This window comes from Tenrec ecaudatus, chromosome 1, assembly GCF_050624435.1.
Source record: "Tenrec ecaudatus isolate mTenEca1 chromosome 1, mTenEca1.hap1, whole genome shotgun sequence".
Classification (NCBI taxonomy): domain Eukaryota; kingdom Metazoa; phylum Chordata; class Mammalia; order Afrosoricida; family Tenrecidae; genus Tenrec; species Tenrec ecaudatus.
In genome coordinates, this window is record NC_134530.1 from 221,623,337 (window position 1) to 221,643,307 (window position 19,971).

A 19,971-nucleotide genomic window follows, 5' to 3' on the forward strand; every position below is an offset into this window, starting at 1 on the left:
TGTGAAAGCTGAAGCTCCATTCACACAGGGACACTGCGATGCCCGCCTGCCTCCGGGGGACGTCCACCAAGCCACACTGTAAATGCACGTGTCGGGGTGGGGGCGGAGGAAGCGGAGGGGCAACGAGGGCGGGCCCAGGCGTAGTCCTGAAAGTGCAGCGACGCTTCTCGCAAATGGCAGCGCCCATAGAAACAGTTTCCACCGAGAGGCAGGTGACTCCCAAGGCCTAGATAAATAAGACGCTTCTCAGGGTGCGAGGTAGTACCAATGAAGAACACAGCTTTCCCCCAGATCCTGGATGCTTCCTCCCCCCAACTACCATGATCTGAATTCTACTTTGCAGGACTGGATAGGGCAGAGGTTGTACACTGGTGCATATGGGGGCTGGAGGCACAGGGAATCCAGGGTGGATGATACCTTCAGGACCAAGGGTGTGAGGGGCGATAATGGGAGAGTAGAGGGTGAGTGGGTTAGAAAGGGGGAACTGATTACAAGGATCCACATGTGACCTCCTCCCTGGGAGGTGGACGGCAGAGAAGGGGAGGGAAGGGAGACTCCGGATAAGGAAAGATATGACAAAATAACAATGTATAAATTACCAAGGGCACATGAGGGAGGGAGGAGCGGGGAGGGAGGGGAAAAAAAAAGAGGACCTGATGCAAAGGGCTTACGTGGAGAGCAAATGCTTTGAAAATGACTAGGGCAGGGAATGTATGGATGTGCTTTATACAATTGATGTATGTATATGTATGGATTGTGATAAGAGTTGTATGAGCCCCTAATAAAATGTTTTTAAAAAAATAAGACGCTTCTGCCAAGGTCCGGCGCCCTCAGCTGGCATGGGGGTTGGCGGATTCTGATGGGATCAGAAGGGATACCAGTCGCCAGCACCACCGTAGCCGTACTGGTGAGTCCTGGCTCACCCTGCGCGGCCGTTGGACCTGTTCTCCACTCCGCCCACCAGGTGAGAAGCTGTTTGACATCGACAGCGGGCGGAAGGCACCCCTGCACGCCCCGCCCAGCCAGCACTACACCATCGTGTTCAACACCTTTGTGCTGATGCAGCTGTTCAACGAGATCAACTCCCGAAAGATCCACGGCGAGAGGAATGTCTTCTCGGGCATCTTCCGCAACCTCATCTTCTGCTCTGTGGTCATGGGCACATTCGTTACCCAGGTGGGAGTCCTGGAGACCCAGGGAGAGGGAGGGGTGGGGTTGGCGTCGGGAGGACTGAGGGGCTGGGCTGGGCTGGGGTCCCTAGCTGCTTCCCTTTGCACATCACTCCGGCCCAGGAGCCCTGGGTGTGCCCGTGCAAGGCGACCCACAACAGGTTGAGCAGATCGATGCAGACTCGCTCACAGCACCCTTTCCTCGGGTTTCAGAACCACCCAAATAGCACAAGCTGCCCAGGAGGAGGCTCACCCCTTCCCACCCCAGCCAGCACCCACGATGTGGTAGCACGTGCGGTGTGGGCGCTCCCCTGGTCCCCTGGCCCTTGGTCTTCAAGGGGCTCATTATGAGAAAGCGCTGGGCAGCTCACAGGGAAGGTAAAGCGGTGGGTTGGCGGTAGCTGGCAGAGACAGCCTGGCTTGGGGTGCTCATCCTGCGGGAGCTGGGATGAAGGGACTGGCTGATGTCCTGGTGGTAAAAGGATGGAGGCCTTCCTTCTTGCCCTAGCACAAGACGGGCTTGTGCCGTGACAAATGCACTGCCCTTGGCCCCACAGCAGGCGCAGGCAGTTTGTCCGTCCCAGCCCCCACCCCCTACCCCCAGCGTCCTCTCCTCCATCACGGCCCCTTCCCTTGTCACCAGCTCTCAGTGTTTCTGGGAGTTGCGAGAAGCTTCCAGGGCCCCCAACTCGCCCAGTTCTTGTGTTCATGGTAGTCATGACGACTACATCTCTCTCCCCAGGCAGAGTATCTACAAAGGCTGTGTGTCTGCCTCCCGCCCCGCCCCGTTTCTCAATTTCTTCCACCTCCCTCTTAGGCAAGCCGAATGGGGCTTGCAGCAAGAGGTCCTGGCGGCGGGTGGGGCCTGGGTGGGCCTGGGTGGAGGGCTGGCTCCCTGTTGCCTGTGACTCAGCTCCTTCACGGGGGGCCGTCCCCTTCCTCTGTTGCAGATTATCATTGTGGAATTTGGGGGCAAGCCCTTCAGTTGCACCAAGCTCACCCTGGCCCAATGGTTTTGGTGTCTCTTCATCGCGATTGGAGAGCTGCTGTGGGGCCAGGTGAGTGTGGGTACCCACCCCCAGCCCGGCCCCCACCCTCCCCCAGGCCTCCCGCACAGCCTGTAGCCCTCTTCTGCCCCAGCTGAGAGGGAACAAACAACTGTGGACGTCCTCTGCTCCTCTCCTCCCCGTCCTGCCCTCGCCCCAAGATTCTCCAGAGGTGCTGTGCCAGCAGGCAGGCAGAGCCCCAGCTTCCCCGAGACGGGCATGGGGCTTCCATGAGCATGCTGCTGAGACATTAAGAGGGCTTAGGCATGTAGAAGCCCACCAGAAGTGCCTCAGAAGAAAGGCCTGGTGACTGACTTTCAAAAAACATACAAACCATCAGCCCCTGAGAGCCCCGGGGAGCACAGGTCCACTCTGATACACTTGGGGTGCCCTGAGTCCACTGGTCCTCAGGAGCGTTTATTAAGCAGGAGTCATGATTCTAGCCATGCGTGGGTGCTCTGCTGGTACCATTTAGGGACTCTGGGCCTCTTCTGCTTCTCTCTCATCTTGCCACCTGAGGTAAGTGTGAGCAGAGAGGCAGGGTGACATCCAACTCAGAGTTCTCTTCACAAGGTGAGTCGCCCTGGACAAATGACTTCCCCACTCTGTGTCTCAGGTGTGTCACCTAAGGCTAACCCGGTCACCATTCATCACTCGATCTGTTATTAGATGGAAAAGATGGAGAACGCTGCCTAGCTCAGCTCACTCCCTGAGAGACCTGCGGGTCTCTAAGACTAACTCTTGACAGAAGCAGAGAGCCTCTTCTCTCTCCCACAGAGCAGTTTGTGGTTTCGAACTGCTGACTTGGGAGTTAGCAGCCCAACACGTGACCACGGTGCCTCCTGGGCTCTGCAAGGAAATGGTAGCTCTTAATAATATCTTACTATCACCCAGTCCAGTGAGAGTCTAATTCCTCCCTAATACAAGTTGGCATGTCTTCCTCATCCTCATTCCGCCTGGGCTGGGCTGTGCTGCCGCCCTACGGACCTCGGGTCCTGTCTGCTTGTCCCGGGTGTCCTTATGGCCGAACAATGCAGGCTGTGTCCTAAGGGGCCACACAGAACCCTCTCTGAGGGTGCAGGCCTTCGCCTGTGGACTTGCTAGTTATTTCTCCTATGCCTCCTGGGAAGCCCTGTCCCCACTCCTGCCCTGGCTCCCTCTACCCTGCTGAGTTGGCTCCCTGCACAGTCTTAAACTTGAGTGAAGCTTAGCCCTTTTACCAGCTGTTTGAAACCAGCATCTGACACGGGCCTCACACGTGGCCTTCGCCGCCGGCTTGCAGCCTTCTTGATCGTCCGGCCAGGGGCAGCGCTTTGACGCGCTCTCCGGTCCAAACTTCTGAGCTCCATATTGGACCCCAGCACACAGCCTGTCTCCCACCTCGCTGGTTGGCAGTGACTCCGCTCACCCAGAGCCCAGCCTGCTGCTCAGTGTGTCCCTTCCTCGCCCAAACCCCCAGAAAGCTCCTCCACCTGTGCTCACTAAGGAAAGGGTCACTCCCTTCCAGCCGCCTTCTCTGCGCCTTACCTGAACAAGCACGGCGTGACTATCCTGTCCCCATACCAATGGTGCATTGGTCCTAGCGCTCGTGCATTCCTGCTGTGTACCATATAGCCGCTGCCGCCATGTAGCTCTGATTCCCTCAAGGGCCGATGGACGGGAGGAGTTGAGACAGCAGGAGAGGGGAAAAGATCTCCGCAGGTGGCTGGTTGATGGCTAAACCGACAAGCTCCCCTTTGACTATCCGCAAATACAGAAAGCCTGGGCCCTGGTGGGTGCTGGGTGAATGTCGGCCTGAAGGATGAGAGCTGCCTTCCACCACGTCCCTGGTGCAGAGGCTGATCGGGCCCGTCCAAGGACTCGGCCCCCATGACAACTCCTCTCACCCTGTTCTCAGATCATCTCCTCGATACCCAACAAATCCCTGAAGTTCTTGAAGGAGGCCGGGCATGGCACTGCCAAAGAGGAAATCACCAAGGAAGCAGAGGGCCTGGATGAGATCGACCATGGGGAGATGGAGCTGCGCCGAGGCCAGATCCTCTGGTTCCGGGGCCTGAACCGCATCCAGACTCAGGTACCTGGACAGTGACCTTCCTCCCCACCTTGGGAGGTGGTGGGAATGCAGCAGTCACTGGTGGCCAACGTCTCTCCCCTCCCTCAGGCCCATACACAGCCCTAGCTCCCTAACATCAGGGCAGACAGGGCGAGAGGTGTGGGAGTGGGCTTTTCTGAGTAAAGAGTAGACGTGGGGACCAAACGGGTGAGACATTAGCTGCTAGTCCTTGAGCCAGATTGGCTGGGGCCCGTCGCAGGGCAAGCAGACATCCCACAGAAGGTCTCTTGCAAACACTAGACTTGGCCCAAGACCCCAGGGTGGAAATGTTCAGCATCCCCCGCCCGTCAGAAAAAAGGCATGGGACAGCGTCTGTGCCCTCACCTTAGCAGACTCATCACGTATCTGCAGACCCTTAGCTACTTGGATGTTATCTAGAGGGGTCTTTGTGTAAAACACCCCCTCCTCCCTTCCCCACTCAACATTTCACTCAGTGATGGAGGAATCTGTTGACAATGCATAGGAACTGCCAGAGCCTTTGATGCTTGAATATTCCTTGCAAGATCCAGACTGGCTTCCTGAAAAGGAAGACGCTGTCATTTGGTCCAACTTCCGCCCTCCCTGCGATTTCTCAAATGCGATGGAAGTTCTCCTGGCACTCCTAAGGCCCCAGCCTCAAGCCCCAAGTCACTTAAAAAAGCAAACAAACTTCCATTCAGTCATTATAACCACCTTCTCCTGGATGGACGGGCTGGTCTAGGCCTTGGTCATTCTATCACCTTCCCCACCACTGTCCCCTTGACCGCGACAGTACCGAAAGGCTCCATCTCAAGGCGCTGGGAGGCCCCAAGATCTCAAGAGTGTTTGCCAGAGAACAAGTTCATTTCTCCCTGCTGACTGGCTACCGAGGCCAGAAATCCGTTTCCCTCCCTAAGGCTGGCCTCTGCAAATAGTTGAGGAAGTTCTCCTGTCAGTCTCACCTCCTAGGCTCATGGGGCACCAGGCGCAATGAAACGCCTGTGGTAGGGGAGCTTGTCTGTGGGCGGAACAGCGGGGGTAGGCAGGGCAATGCGGGGGCTCCTTGCCCTCTCGCTCATTCTCCACAGGGAGGGACCTTCCAGCAGGACCTGCACAGACCGCCTCGTGGCCCCCAGACTTCCTCCCTGCCCTCCCCGACCCTGCTCCCCCGGCTGCCCAGTGCATCACAGCGCGGGCCTGGTGTGCTCCTCGCCCCGGGCCTCTGGCTCCTGGCTCTGGGCTGCTCCATGCTGCCCTTCGGGCTCTTTTCCAAGTAACTTGTCTTCACTTCTCTTCCCCTCAGGATCACCCGTGTCCTCTTGTGCCGTGTGCTTGGGGTGGGTGTGGGTTTTTCCTAGCCAGGATCCCTCGTTCCAGTGCCTCCCGGCTCCCTGCGGGCATGAGACCCATGGTCTTCCCGACCCTCCGCTCCCACTGGCCATTCCCTTGGCCATCTGCCTCTCTGCTTGGTCCACTGCCTGTCCTGCTGGAGCACGAGGGGCCGTGGGCAGAAGAGCATCTAAGCCCAAGCATAGGCACCGAAGGCAACCTAGGCAGGAAGCCACGGGGAGCAGAGTCCGTGTCTGGTCTGAGCAGAGGAGGCTGACGGTGGCAGCCTTCCTCCTGGACGCCAGCAGGCCCTCTCCTAGTGTCCCCTCCTTAGCCTCAGCAGGGTGCTGACAGTATCTGGTTGTCTCTGTCGTGCCCATTGCAACTCACGCTATTCTACAGACCTGGCTGGGGTCTCCCCTCTCCCTCATTCTAAGCCATGCTTTCTCACTTTCGGTCCCTTTGGTTTTTGGTTTTGTTTTCCCGGAGCTAAAAGCACTGGGAAGTAGGAGTTTGGGACATGTAAAAGCCAGGATCCTGGGAAGGTAAACCTGGGATCCCAGCTCATGCCAGGGACGGGATGCTGTCACGCTAGTCAGCAATGAGCCAAAATACCCATCTCTTCAGCCCCTTCTACGGGTGTAAACCCGCCCCTCCCTCCCACTGGATCAGGCTCCTCAGTCCCTGGCTAAGCCCCTAGATGTGACAAAGGGTAGTGGTGGTCTGAATCCAGAAACCAGCTGGACACATCCTTGGCTGCTCCGGAGGCTTTGTCAAGGAGCCTGCTTCCCTGCCCCTTTCCTCCCGGGGAAGTGAAGTCCCATGAGTGGAATCAGCACCAGCTTAATGCTCCTGGGAGACACGTGGGTGTCTCTTAGACCCTTCCATCAGTTCACGGAAGGACAAAGGACTGCCTTTTGATTGTGCTTTGTAACTTTAGGACCCAGGTGTCACCCAGGTCCCCAGTTGAGATTATTTGTGGGGAGCCAGTGGCATCTATTGAAGACCAGGCCACTGAGAACCAGATACTGCTTGCGTCGGGCTGGCCCAGCAGCTGCTGACCCCACTCCCCACCACTCTCCCTCCCTCAGGCTGACGAGTTAGGTGGTCCACAGCTCTGCCACACAGGCAGCTAGTGGCATTCTCAAGACTGAGCGTGGCCACTGGGTTCCTGAGCTGCATGCCCAGGGCCCTGTCCACTCCAGCCCAGGGCCCTGGGAGAAGAGAGCCAGACAGAGGGTGACCCCAGCAACTCCTGGCCCAGGAGCCCGCCCTATGCGACCACCTCAGTATGGGCTGCTTATACTGCCTCTTGTTTCTTCACAGACAGGAGTGATGCTCCTGGAAAATCTGTAGAAATAGGTTTAATGGATCTGGAGGCTCATGACCCTCAAACATGGGGCGTCTATGCTTTGGCTTTGGCGTCTTAAATTGCATGTCTCATTCCTAAGGGCTCAGGTCAAAGCCAGGACTGAGCTCCCACTCTTGGTGGGGAGTTGTGGTTGGAGGGTCCCTTTAAACTTTAGCTACAGTTTTGACCCCTCACGCATAAGCCCAAAGGGAAGCAGACCGGCTTCTGCCCAGGTGTGTGAACTCCTAGCTACTGATTCCTGAAATGATGTGTAATATTGGAATTTGCACCCCCCTTTCCCCCTTTGCTCTGTGATGAGCACCCCGTTCTGACTTCCCATCTCCTTCCCCTCCCTTCCACCCCCCACCTTTCCCGATTCCTTCTGCCCTGTTCCTCCGGCCCCCAGCCTCCTTCCTCTCGTCTGCGCTCACCTCTCTGACTGTGGAGAAAAGCTGCCTGTCTCACTCTCTGATTCTTTGCAGATCGACGTAGTTAACACTTTCCAGACGGGCGCCTCCGTTAAGGGAGTCCTAAAGCGGCAGACCCTGGGTCAGCAGCTTGATGTAAAACTTGGTCCTAGCTCGTCCCATGACTCAGCTGCACCAATCAAATCCTCCCCCACCACTTCTGTCGCTGCAGCCGCTGCTGTTTCATCTCCTTCTCTGGGCAGTGAGTGACAGTCTATTACGATGCATGGTTTGCTGAAATGACCACCAGAGAGCACGTGACATCCACCCTAACCAACCTGGGGACCTTCTCTTTGAGGGCTTCCCTTCTGGTCTTCTGAAGGGAAGCAGAGACACACACGCACGCGCACATGCACGCACACCAAAAAAAAAAACAACACACTCTAAGAAGTAGACTGTGTGCCATGTTATATTGGGGGGGGGGCTTTTTAAAAGCTGTTATCTTAATCATTTTAAAGATAATCTGTTTTCTGACTGAGTCTCCGTATTGTTGTTTTCCCCCTTTCCTAAGAGGGTTTTTGTTGATTTTTGGCTTTGGAGGGGCATATTGCTGCTGTCGCCCCTCCCTTCCTTCTGTTCCCATGATCCCTTAAGCGAGCGCTAAAATCAGCCTGAGTGCAAGCCTCGAGCTTCTCCTGGACGGTGGGCTGCTGTCGGAACCCCGGGCAGCGCCCTGGGAAAGCAAGCCCCGGAGGATAGAGAGCGAGGTGCTCAGGGCTGTTCACGGGAGACCTGACAGAACCCAACCAGCCTTGGACTTGGCCGGTGACACGGTTTGTCAGCTCCGCTCTATTCTTGTGCACCACGAAGCATCGCTGTTGTTTTACTTTCCAGGAGCGTTAAGCCATCTCTGGTGTCAGAAACAGTTTATTCACATTTGGGCAAGGAAAAATATATGCAAAGATCAAAATAGCATATAAACTTTTTTCCTTGTGTATTATTTCGGTAGGACTCTGAAAACAAATGGTTTTCTGTTTGTTTATTTATTTGTCCTTTCCTTTTAATTTCATTAGTGCCCCAGGTCAGCCCCCATGTGTTATGTGACACAGGAAATTCTAGGGAACATTCCTGTCCCCTGACGTGCCGTCAACTCCCCGCCTAAGACCTGGTGTTCCCATGACTAAGGCTCATGCCACCCGCTCCTGGTCTCCGGTCACCGTCACCTCTGTGGGCCACAGAGGCCAGCGTGCCAACAGCTCATTGTTCATGGAGCTTGTAAACTCCTTGGTGGGGAAGGCATTTCTCTGTGTTAAGTGTGATACCTTGGATTCTCTGTTAGGCTTCAGATATCTCCGTATTTTCCTGTTCCTTTCTAACCCCCCTCCTCATTCACCTTCCCACCCAGGACAAGAGGGCGGGGGGAAACTGCAGTTATGTGGTCTGCCACACGCTTTCGAGTGCTGGAAGTGGACTTCACATATTTATTTTCTCTTTCTTTAAAAAGTCTTTTTATTGGGGGCTCGTACAATGCTTATCACAATCCATACATCCACCCATTGTGTCCAGCACATATGTACATCTGTTGCCATCATCATTCTCAAAACACTTGCTTTCTGCTTGAGCCCTTGGTATCAGCTCCTCGTTTCCCCCCTCCCTCAGATTCATTTTATTTGTAGTCAGCTGGGTGCTGCCGTGAGATGAGGGGCAGGACGGTTCACTGGAGACCGTTTTCCCTCGGCTCACAGGCAGACAAGAAAGGACGAGCGTCGATGCTGCATACATCCAAGTGGTTCTAGCTCTAGTCCTTCCATACTCCACCCTGCTTTTCTTTTTTTTTTCTCCCCCTTCTCATTGGGCCGTCCCCTTTCTAGCTCCTGCCCTTTCTGACCGTCCCCTCTGTTGCAAAGGGAATATTTGGAGACTAAGCTGAAGGCAACAGTCCCCTGGTCCAGGAGGATGTGCCCCAAACTCTCAAAAGTTCGCAATCAGGCAGGGAGGACAGGCCACACCTGCCCTTCCTTCTGCTGTGCTTTCTTACTTAGCAGCGGTGGACGGGGTAACTTCTGGGATGTTTGTTTCCTCAGCTTCTTCTTTTTGAATGCCAGCTTATTTACATGCTTTTTTAACCCCCCTCCCCAGCCCCCTTGTATTTATTTCTATGCACATATCTATAGGCATTTTTAAAAACCCTTCCCCAGATCATCAAATGAACTCAGTTAGTTACGCAGCTTTCAGCAGCTAGAGAGCTAGGACTTCCCTCTTTAGAGAAGTCGATCGGATCTTCCTTCCCTGGTTCCTGAAAACGAGGCAGAAGGCAGCGGCACACCATCGGAGGAGAGTCTCCATCTGCCCAGCCACTGAGCCCTCGTCGCTGAATTACATCTCAACCTGGCCGGAGCTCCTGACTCAAAGAGCTGTCCTCAATTAGCCACGGCCACCTCACAGCCGGGGGTCACAGAAGGATAGTTCCCTGCTGCCCACCCTCACTGATGTCTTGGGAGAAGATAACCAGGGGCAGAAGGACTGGTGGGCTCAGAGGAGAGTGCCAGAAGATGTACCAGCTTCTGCTTCACCAGCCTTATCCATCTCACCACCACCCCTACACACACACACACACACACACACACACAGGCACCGTGCACAGGAGGGGAGATGCCCCCTCCTGGGGTGGGATCAGTCATACCACTGTCCATCCTTCAGTGTGTTCTTTCGTACATTCCTGGAGGCCAGTGATGGGGTTGAGGAGAGTCCTCGGCTGCCCCACGCCCTTCTCTCCTCCCAGCAGGTCAGGCGCCCACCCTAGCTCTCAGGCTCCTCTTCCTCTTCCCTTGCACTTTGCTGACAGCTGATTGGATTCCCTGGAGATTCCAGAGCTCCTAGAACCTGCCCGGGTCATGGTTCCTGCTCCCTCCCAACCCCCAACGCCCACAAAAAGGCGTCTTCCCTGTTTTTGCCCTCCGCTCATCCCCAATGCTCGGTCTGCACCCCCCTCGTTGCTCACCTGTCACGGTGCTGTGGGTCACCCCAGCCGGAGAGAGCAAAAGCCAGCAGTCGGGGCCCCACACCCCCACTCCAACCCCTGTTTTACAAATCTGTTTTCAATCGTGGGCTTCACGTGCGCTTGCTCGCAAGACAGATTGAATTCCTTTAAAAAATTGTTTTAAGCAAGAAATCTATCAATGGCTTTGAAGATGATAGACTGATAGTTTAAAAGCACCTGGTCCCCTAACACACAAGCAGTTTTGGGATCCCCAAACCAAGGAAAAGCGTGGGCCATGTTCACTCCCGCAGTTTGTGGTGTGGCTTTCAATCTGTCTGCTGGCCAGAGTATCTGTATCAGGGCCGGGGGAGCAGGCATTGGGTTTGGACCCATTTAGCAAAGCAAGTTGCCTTGCTCCAAGAGGCGCTCTCGATCTATTAAAACTTGGGAACCTCCTGAAGACCAGATGGAGCCTGCATTCATCTGAGCTCTCCAACATCTGAAACAAAGGGAGTGTGGCCAGGAAAAGCCGGGTGATCAGTAGGAAGCGCCGGGACTGACAGGCTAATCGATTTTGTTGCACGTCATCATATCCTTGCCTCTTCTCCAGGAATATAGTTTTGACTCGAAATAGCAAAGGAACCAAAGAAGTGCACTACCCATATTCCATCACCCCTCCCTCAACAATTCCTCCCGCAGTACTCTCTTTTTGGAGAGAAGAATTTTTGGACAAGAGTAAGATGGCCATCTCCCAACCATAGTGTCCCCCCTGCAGCTCTCCTTTCCCCTGACCTCCCTCGCCAAGCCCTCAGGGATCCTTGTCCCATTGGGTGACCCAGGTTCTAGGCCAGACCTTAGAGAGGCCTCCAGCTTAGAAAGCGAAGCTGGCAAGAGAGCTACTGGGACTTGGCACTAAACAAAGGCTGTTCGCGTGACTCGTTTGTTGCCAGTAGCTTCCTCCCGATTCAGAATGGATTGAACCGCTTCCTTCTCAGGCAGTAGATATCACAGACTTGGACACTCAGAATGACCTTTACCCAGTCAGCCTGCATTGTGTGCTCTTTCCCCCTCCCTGGCCACCTCTCCTGGATCAGGTGGTGTCTCTCCCAGCCCCGTCCTTTCCCTCTGCACATAAGTTCACACTCCCCGCGCCCTTCACACTGGAGAAAGCTGCATGGGGTGCAACAGTTACTATGTGGGGTGCATTCGATCTGGCTGGTGGTCAGGAGGAAGATGACGTTGGGTAACTGTATCTCATCGACATCTTCCAGGAGGGACTGAAGTCATGGAGTTTTGCCTTATAGGGGAAGGGGGCGGGAGGGGGTGGAGGAGGTGGGAGGGGGTGCCAGGAAGGAGGGACATGAAAGAGGTTGTGGGATGGCAGTCTATGCATGTCTCTTGACCAAAAGAGTGGTTTGTTCAATTGCAACGTGTTCGTTTCCTGCATGCCACCAATGCAATGGAGATGAATCTGCCTGCTTTGCTGCACGATGTTCATGGTCACTCACCCCCCCACCCCCACAGTGCAGGACATACAGGTGGACCTCTGGCGGCTCTTGGGGGGTTTCCAACCCATGGCTCAACGGCAGTGTGTGATTTTCCCGTTCTCCGCTCACAAAGCGCGTGGCCTCCGCATGGGCCACATCTCTGGTGTTTGGCCCTTGTGATGCTGGCCGCCCGCAAGAACAAACAGAGCTGTCTGTTTCCTGTCTGATTTGAAGCGTGACTTGTTTGGGGGATGCTAACTTTGCTTTGGGCTTTCTTTCTGTCTGCCTCTCGTTTTTTCCTTCCTTCTCAAACGCAGCTTGCGAACCATCCTGGTTGTCCGCCGTCACTACCCCACCTCACCGCCACCACCACCCCACCCCCGATGCTTGAGCCATGAGCCGTGTGACGTTGCATCTTGTGCTCCACGATCCCCACACGTGTGTGATTTGGCTTGTGGGGCAGTTGTGTTCGGTGACTGAGGTTCGGTTTCTCTACACAAGACCGCCTGCTCCTGGTTCCGCTGGCTGAGGCTCACCTCCTTGTCTTCTCCCCCTCCTTTTCCTCTCCGTGGTGTAGATCAAGGTGGTCAAAGCATTCCATAGTTCCTTCCACGAGAACTTCATGACCGCCGCCCACCAGAACTCCATCCACAACTTCATGAACCAACCCATATTCTCCATAGACGAGGAGGGGCCGCAGACACCTACCCTGGATGAGCAAGATGAAGATGTTCCTGAAAAGGGCTTCCAGTCTGAGACGAAGGTGTTCCCCATGGAGGACGAGGTCACCCCATACGCCAACAGTAACAACAACGCGGTGGACTACAGCCAGCGACAGGTCACCGCCGCCCGCTCCGGCAGCCCTGTCCACAGCCTGGAAACATCCGTGTGAACTTCCCAAGCTCTGACTCCCGTCCCTGCTTCCTCTGTCTCCTTTTCCATCTATCCTGTCGATACGGTAACGATGGGTCAGCTGCTCCTGTGTATGTCTGAACCCCACCTGACCATGGAGAGGGAAAAGCTGAGACCGACAAGGATTCCATTGAACTTGAGTCAGGTTTTGTAGTGGGACCCCCAGGCAGGTGATGGGAGGGGCTATCCTCAGCGTGACCGTTGTTATCTCAAGACAGGACGACACTCCTCCTGACGTCGCTCTGACCCAAATCCTCCCCGCAGCGTGCTCGTGCATTTTGCCCTCTCCTGACTTCTGGAGCCTGCCACTTGCAAGCCAAGTCGCAGGTTCAAAGAGACACAAATCTCTACCAATGAAATACACTGAAGCAGGGGGTGGGATGTACAAAATCAGCCTGCAGAGCGATTGCATTTTAAACAATTCCTCCCATTGTAAAAGTGCATACCGAAAGCCCCCTCGCTCTTTTGGGGGCCTGTCTGGTCACACCTCTCCGAGGCCCTTTGGATTTTGTGTCACCCCGTCTTTCCCCCCTCTACCGTTTTGTGCATGAGTGTGTGCTTGTGTGTGTGTGTGTGTGTGTGTGTGTGTGTGTGTGTGTGTGTGTGTGAGAGAGAGAGAGAGAGAGAGAGAGAGAGAGACATTAAAAAGCAGAGAGAGGGCCGGGGCGAATTCCATACATTTTGACAAGTTTCCTGGCTTGGCTCCAGTGGAACCCTCAGTTCCGTCCTAACGGCAGACTGGTCCTTTGAAGCCGTCCAGGAGTCTGCGAGAATGTTTCCCTGCAGCTGCCAGGTTGCCCTCTCTATCTAACCTGCCATCTATCTAATCTGTCAGGGGTGGGTGACTTTTGAAGTGCCAGAGAGAGCAGCCTTGACCGTGAAGCTTGCGTGTGTCTGTGTGGTGTGTCGTGTGCCACCCCCCAGGCCCAAGCTACCCCTGATTCTAAAGTGTTGGCCCAAGAATGGTTGTGGGTATGCACTTGCTCTTCTCTGGACTTAAATACCAAGGACCAGCAGCTGGCAGATCTTGGACCAGGCTGACCATGAAAGCAGACTCTGGCGGGCCTGTCTTGATGTGACCGCTTACTGCCGGCTATAAACCAAAGCCCCTCAGGGCACGATCTGAGTGTTGAGTGAGTTGAGCCCAGGGAAGCCTGGCAGGGGACCATCCTAGCAGGGTCTGGGAAAACCCGCAGGCAGGGACCATAAACGTTGAGCCCAGGTGCTGGGGCACCACCTTTATCGTGCTCTGTGGTTTTCTTATTCTGCCCCTCGCTGGGTCCTAAAAACTTGCCTGGCCTCCGAGAAGATGCCGGCCTTTCTCAAACCTTCCCGATTTTGAAAATATTGTATACCAAATAGGCAGGCCTCCAGTGACATTCTGTGGACTTAAAGGAGCACAGAAAAGCTCTCCATCCCTTCTCCTCTCCTCCCTCTCCCATCTCCCACTTAAGCCCTCCCCTAGCCACACACCACTGCCCAGCCCGGCCCTGTGTCTTTTCCCTTGGAACACTGCCGGGAGCACCCGGCTGCCTCTGGAAGTTGAGGGCTTTTGCTAGAGGAGTCTCTTCTGCAAGTGCTTCTGAGAGGGACCATGTGCAGCCATGTTTCTCTTTGCTCCTCTGTGGCCCCTGCTCCTGTTGACTCACCCTCCGTGGGGTAGAGGGGTTAGTGCATGTGGGCCAATTCCCAGCGCCCAGTAGCTCAAGGAAACTCCCCTCTTTCTAGAAAGAGGGGACTAGCTCTTGTGTACTGCCCCATTTCCATCAGTGAAAAAAGGTGCCTGGACCTGCCCCCTCCAGTCTCTCCTTCTGGATCCCAGGCGGGGTTGGGGGCGGGGGGCGAGCACAGCTAATTAATACTCCCTACACACGCCCACCACTACACAGCTCACCACCGCAGGCACTGGGGGGACCGGTGGTCTTGGGTTTGCGACCAGCCCCTGCTGCAGTGGCTCTCCTGTCCTGAGAAACCCCGGGGCAGAGGAAGCTCCCTCCAGACATTAGGTGATCACTGACATGTTTATTGAGTGCACGGGAAGATTTCGTTCCTTTGAGTCTTCTATTACCTCAGATCCGTTTTTAAAATAAGCCAATTACAAGCTCTGGAGGCTCTTTTACCATTCCTGCTCCCAAAAGACCCTCATGGTGCCTGACAGGTTACTCCTGAGGGTTTGGGCCGACTTTTTTTTTTTTCTAAGTCAACGGTTTTGTTACTCATTTTGTTTTGTGTGCATGTGTGTGTGTGTGTTCTAGTTCCTATAGGAGGAGGGGGGGATAGAAACATTATGCAAAAAATATATATATATCTAGTTTTCGTTAGATCAGAAACTGATATTTTTGAGTCAGCCATATGTATTTTGTTTAAGGGATTTAAAATGAAGTGCCATCGTGTGACCCTGCGGCAGGGCGCGCACAACCAGCTGTCTGACATGACGGGTGACTTGGTACATTTGTAGTTGGTCTCAAAGCCAATACACAGTACGTTCTTTCTCCAAACAGCCATCTTTATACTTAGGGGGGGGGAAACAAACAAACATGTTGGGTTCTAGACTTTTTTAATATAAACTTTGTTGATATGAAATTGAATAAGTTTCAAGTGTTTATGTGCATATGTTTTTTATATATATATAAGTTTTTCTATTCAGTTTCCATGATCCAACGGGCAAAGAGTCAATATGGCAAAAGTTAATAAAGCTTTCCCCCCAAAATGGTGCTTTGGATTTGAAAAGGGCCCAATGGAGAGAAGGCTCCGCAGCGTCCTGGCACTCTCTTGGCAAGCCCGGGGCGCGGGGGACTGATAGCCTGCTGGCAGAGGCGGGAGGGCAGACTTCCAGCGAGAAGCAGGAAGTGGGTGTCCAGGGCCCTGGTGTGCCCAGTGGTGAGGAGCGGGGTCCTGCGGTCACACTAGGGCTGTGTAGCGTGAAGCACTGCTGGGATCAGTCATCACGGTCTGTCAGGAAAACTCGTGATGCGGTTTGCATTTCCTTGACTGGCTCCTTCACTTCTCGTTCCTCGGGGAGTTCTCCATCCGTGAGTCTTGGCACCAGGATGGGATCAGTGACCATCCCCTCCCCTCGAAAGGCTGTGCACAATATAGTAGATCGGGGATAGAGCTCTGTGTGGGAAAAAGAAGGCCCCAGGTGACAGTCCTGGGGCTAAATCCTTCCCCCCGGGTGTCCTGTGCCCTCCCATCCCTACAGAAGAGGTCACCTAGAGATGCACCTCTGGGCACAGGTGATTCTCTAAGGTTGGGGGTTTCTTCTCCCCCGGAGCTGCAGAGAAGCGAGGGGGTGTCTTTGGCGCTGAGTGCTCACCTCTCTGCCGAAACCCCAGAGGATCGTGACAAGCTCACATATCCCCAGAGACCTCTCACTGCGCCCCTTCCTTCCTTGCCTGCTTCCCTGGCCTCCCACTCGCAGCAGTCCATGGGACCACCAGAGCACCACACCACGACCACCACCACGTCTCATGTCTCAGGACCACCCCCCTGCAATGGCAGGATGGGCATTTCCAAATGCCAGCTAAGGTCCTACGTCCTCCCAGCTCTTCTTCTGAGAAGAGACCAGACACCCTTCCATGCAGCGTGGTGCCATTTCTCTCGCTTTTAATTTTTGCTCCCCCTGCGGTCAGGCCGGCTGTCCCCTTCCCTCGGGACCAGGAGAGGGGTGCGGGCGGCTCTCCCCAGGGTGAAATTGACCGGTGGTTCATGCTTTCTCCCCCATGTGTATATATGCCATATGTGAATATGCCATATATATGTGCCAAGAAGTGTAGCTAAGGTCTTTTCAAATCAGCACGTAGATAGGAATTTGGGGTTTCTTTCTTTCTTTCTTCCTTTTTTACCCCAGTAACTAGTAGAGTAAGCACTGGTATTTTTGTACAAAAACAAAGAAAACACAACAAAAGATTTGCCTCTTGTGGTCTGCATGACGTCAACAACCAGATGACGGAATCAACGCAGTGTGTAACCAACCCTTCGTGGGCTGCTCTTTGCAATCCAGCCTAACAGTGCACCCACTCTGTATTTGCATTCCGATATTACTGAAGCTCTGTGTACAATGTTTTGCATGTATATTTATGTGGTTCTTCGGGGGAGGGGAATGGCTCTACAACACGGACGTGTTTGCTCCAGAGTCAGGAAGGATAGCCAGAGTGATTGTGGAAGAATACAAGGGATCGTTTTGGGGGAAACCAATAAAGCTTTTTGTTGATGAACAGAAACCTACACTGCCGTTGCACTGAGAATAAAAACCCATGCCCACTTGTAACCGTGCGGCCGTCCGTGTGTCTCCATGCCTGGGTCATGCCGAGAAGGGGGCTGCCCCAGCTGAACTCAGCTGGTCCTAGGCCCCCTGGCACGTTCCCGCACCCCAGTTTCCCTGCGCCGACCCTCAGCCCTGGATGCCGGTTCATTCCGGTAGTACACGCGCTGGTCTGTGTGTGCCTGGGATAGAGCCACCGAGGAGGTGCTGTCGAGCTGGAGAGCTTGACAGAGGGATGGATTCCGGAGCTGGCAGTCCTTTCTTCCCTCCCTCCCCTCTCCTCCCCCTCCCCCCTTATCTTTTAAATAAATGACACGCCTTTGGAAAAACTTGTTCCCCTTACACTAACTACTTTTCTCTACCATCTGTCTTGAACACATCCCCCCCCCCCACCTCCCTCTGCACCAGGGCCCTTTCTTCTTGGACTTTGACAATGAAGGTGTGGTTGACTTTGGTCGTTGTTGTTTTTTTAAATCATTTTATTGGGGGCTTGTACAACTCTTATCACAATCCATACATCCATCCATTGTGTCAAGCACATTTGTACATGTATTGCCCTCATCATTCTCAAAACATTTTCTGTCTACGTGAACCTTGGTATCAGCTTCTCGTTTTTTCCCCCTCCCTCATGACCCTTGATAAGTTATAAATTATTATTTTTTCATGTCTTACACTGACTGATGTTTCCCTTCACCCACTTTTCTGTTGTCCGTCCCCCTGAGAGGGGGTTATGTGTAGATCATTGTGATCAGTTCCCCCTTTCTCCCCCCACCTTCCCTCCACCCTCCTGGTATCGTTACTCTCACCACTGGTCCTGAAGGGATCATCTGTCCTGGATTCCCTGTGTTTCCAGGTCTTTTCTGACCCCATGTACATGCTGGATTTGTAAGGTAGAACTGGGGTCACGATAGTGAGGCGGGGAGGAAGCATTAAAGAACGAGAGGAAATTTTTGTGTTTCAACAGTGCTATACTGCACCCTGACTGGCTCATCTCCCCCTCTCAACCCTTCTGTAAGGGGATGTCCAGTTGCCTACTGACAGGCTTTGGGTCTCCACGCCACACTTCCCCTCCTTCACAATGATTTGATTTTTTGATCTGGGTCTTTGATGCCGATACCTGATCCCATCGACACCTCCTGCTCCTGAGCACCTTCACTGCAGGAGGAGGTGGCTCTGTAAGTGAGTCACTTCCTCACTTGGGCGTTGACATATACATGCATTTGGTCAGTCTTGGAAAATTTCCATTTCTAGTGACAAAAAGTTCAACTCACCCACAAAGAAAAGAAAAAGTTCAATTTTATAGAAAAAGAATGTTTTCTCAAGAAAAGCTACCATAATATTGTCAGTCTCGAGGAATTTATAAGCTCAGCTCACTGCCATTGAGTCAGTTCCAACTCATTGAGACCCTGTAGGGCAGGGTAGAACTTCATCTTTCGCCTGAGGAGCGGCTGGTGAGTTGGAACTGCTGGCCTCGTGATGAGCCACCCGTGAGTCCATCAGGACTCCTAGTCACAATCTTGTTGAAAGAAAGATGCACCCCTACAAAAAGTTGGATTGAGGGTCGAGAAGGGGGAATATCGGTAGGAGGGTTTCGCAAAAAGTATTGAAGTGGTCTTTGAGAATGGCCAGCTTTGAACCACAGGATGCAGGGGGAACCAGCAGAGATGTGAATTGAGTCTGGATTGTGGGGAACCCCGCCCCTGAGAGACTCCTTCCAGAGCAAGTTACCTGTCCATGCATCATGCCACCAATAAGGGACTAGTCACTCGGTGGGGTCTGTTACTCTCAGGCCTGGCCTAGGGGATCTTTGCTGTGTTGGGACTCATTTTTGAGTTGTCATATGAGCATTATTGACCTCGCTGTGATCTGTAAATGCAGAAATCACAGATGATTGCTAATTCTGGGAAGGAAATCAATGAAGATCCAATAGAAAGAAAAGTATAAGTGAATCCCCCTGCCCCCATTGTTAAACAATGACATACATTGCACATGTTGAAGGTATGAACCTGCAGTTGTGTCACAAATCCAAATTGCCCCAAGGTTCAGGTTCAGAACTTAAGTGACTGAACATAACAATGAATATGGAGACCTGTCTCTAAGAACCTTCTTTAACAGAAGGCTGATGGTGCCCAGCTATCGAGAGATAGCGCATCTGGGGACTTAAAGGCTTGAAAGTAAACAAGCGGCCATCTAGCCCAGAAGCAACCAAGCCCACATGGAAGCAGCACACCAACATGTGTGATCATGAAGGGCCAAGGGGACCAGGTTTCAAGCACCAAAGGCGGGGGGGGGGGGGGGCGGAAATCATATCATCGTGAATGAGAGGAGCGCATGTTGGGGACCCAATGCCCCTCTGTAGACAACTGGACATCCCTTGCAGAGGGGCAGTGGGGAGGGGATAAGTCACTCAGGGTTCAGTGTAGCAATAATGGAACTCAAAACCTTCCTCTAGTTCTTGAACGTTTCCTCCCCTCCCAATTATCGTGATCCTAATTCTGCCTTGCAAACCTGGTTGGACCAGAGGGAATCCAGGACAAATGAACCCCTCAGGACCAGCAGGGAGAGTGGGAGGGAAGGGGGGGTAGAAAGGGGGAACCGATCACAAGGATCTACATAAAACCTCCTCTCTGGGGGATGGGCAACAGGAAGGTGGGTGAAGAGAGATGCCAGGCAGTGTAAGATAAGATAAAATAATAATTTATAAATTATTAAGGGTTCATGAGGAAGGGGGGAGCGGGGAGGGAGGGGGAAGGGAAAAAGGAAAATGAGCTGATTCCAGGAACCCAAGCAGAAGGCGAATGTTGAGAATGATGAGGACAATGAATGTATAAGTGTGCTTTACACAATTGATGTATGTATGGATTGTGAGTTGTATGAGCTCCAAAATGACTGAGATAGATAGATAGATAGATAGATAGATAGATAGATAGATAGATAGATAGATAGGTAGATAAA

The 19,971-nt window shown here is 53.5% G+C and overlaps 1 protein-coding gene across 4 annotated transcripts in view; it reads left to right on the plus strand.

The window, feature by feature from the left end:
* Positions 1 to 15,343, plus strand: part of ATP2B4 (ATPase plasma membrane Ca2+ transporting 4) — a 111,904-nt gene extending 96,561 nt beyond the window's left edge. For 2 of the 4 annotated variants that reach the window (XM_075529118.1, XM_075529125.1), the window contains exons 18-21: positions 965 to 1,176; positions 2,120 to 2,227; positions 4,113 to 4,289; positions 12,418 to 15,343. In XM_075529118.1, coding sequence (XP_075385233.1) covers positions 965 to 1,176; positions 2,120 to 2,227; positions 4,113 to 4,289; positions 12,418 to 12,732 — 812 coding nt within the window. In that variant the 3' untranslated portion in view covers positions 12,733 to 15,343. Of the gene's footprint in view, positions 1 to 964; positions 1,177 to 2,119; positions 2,228 to 4,112; positions 4,290 to 7,448; positions 7,636 to 8,939; positions 8,947 to 12,417 lie in introns of all 4 variants that reach the window. The other 2 variants (XM_075529133.1, XM_075529131.1) reach the window with 2 other exon arrangements.
* Positions 15,344 to 19,971: the final 4,628 nt, after the last annotated feature.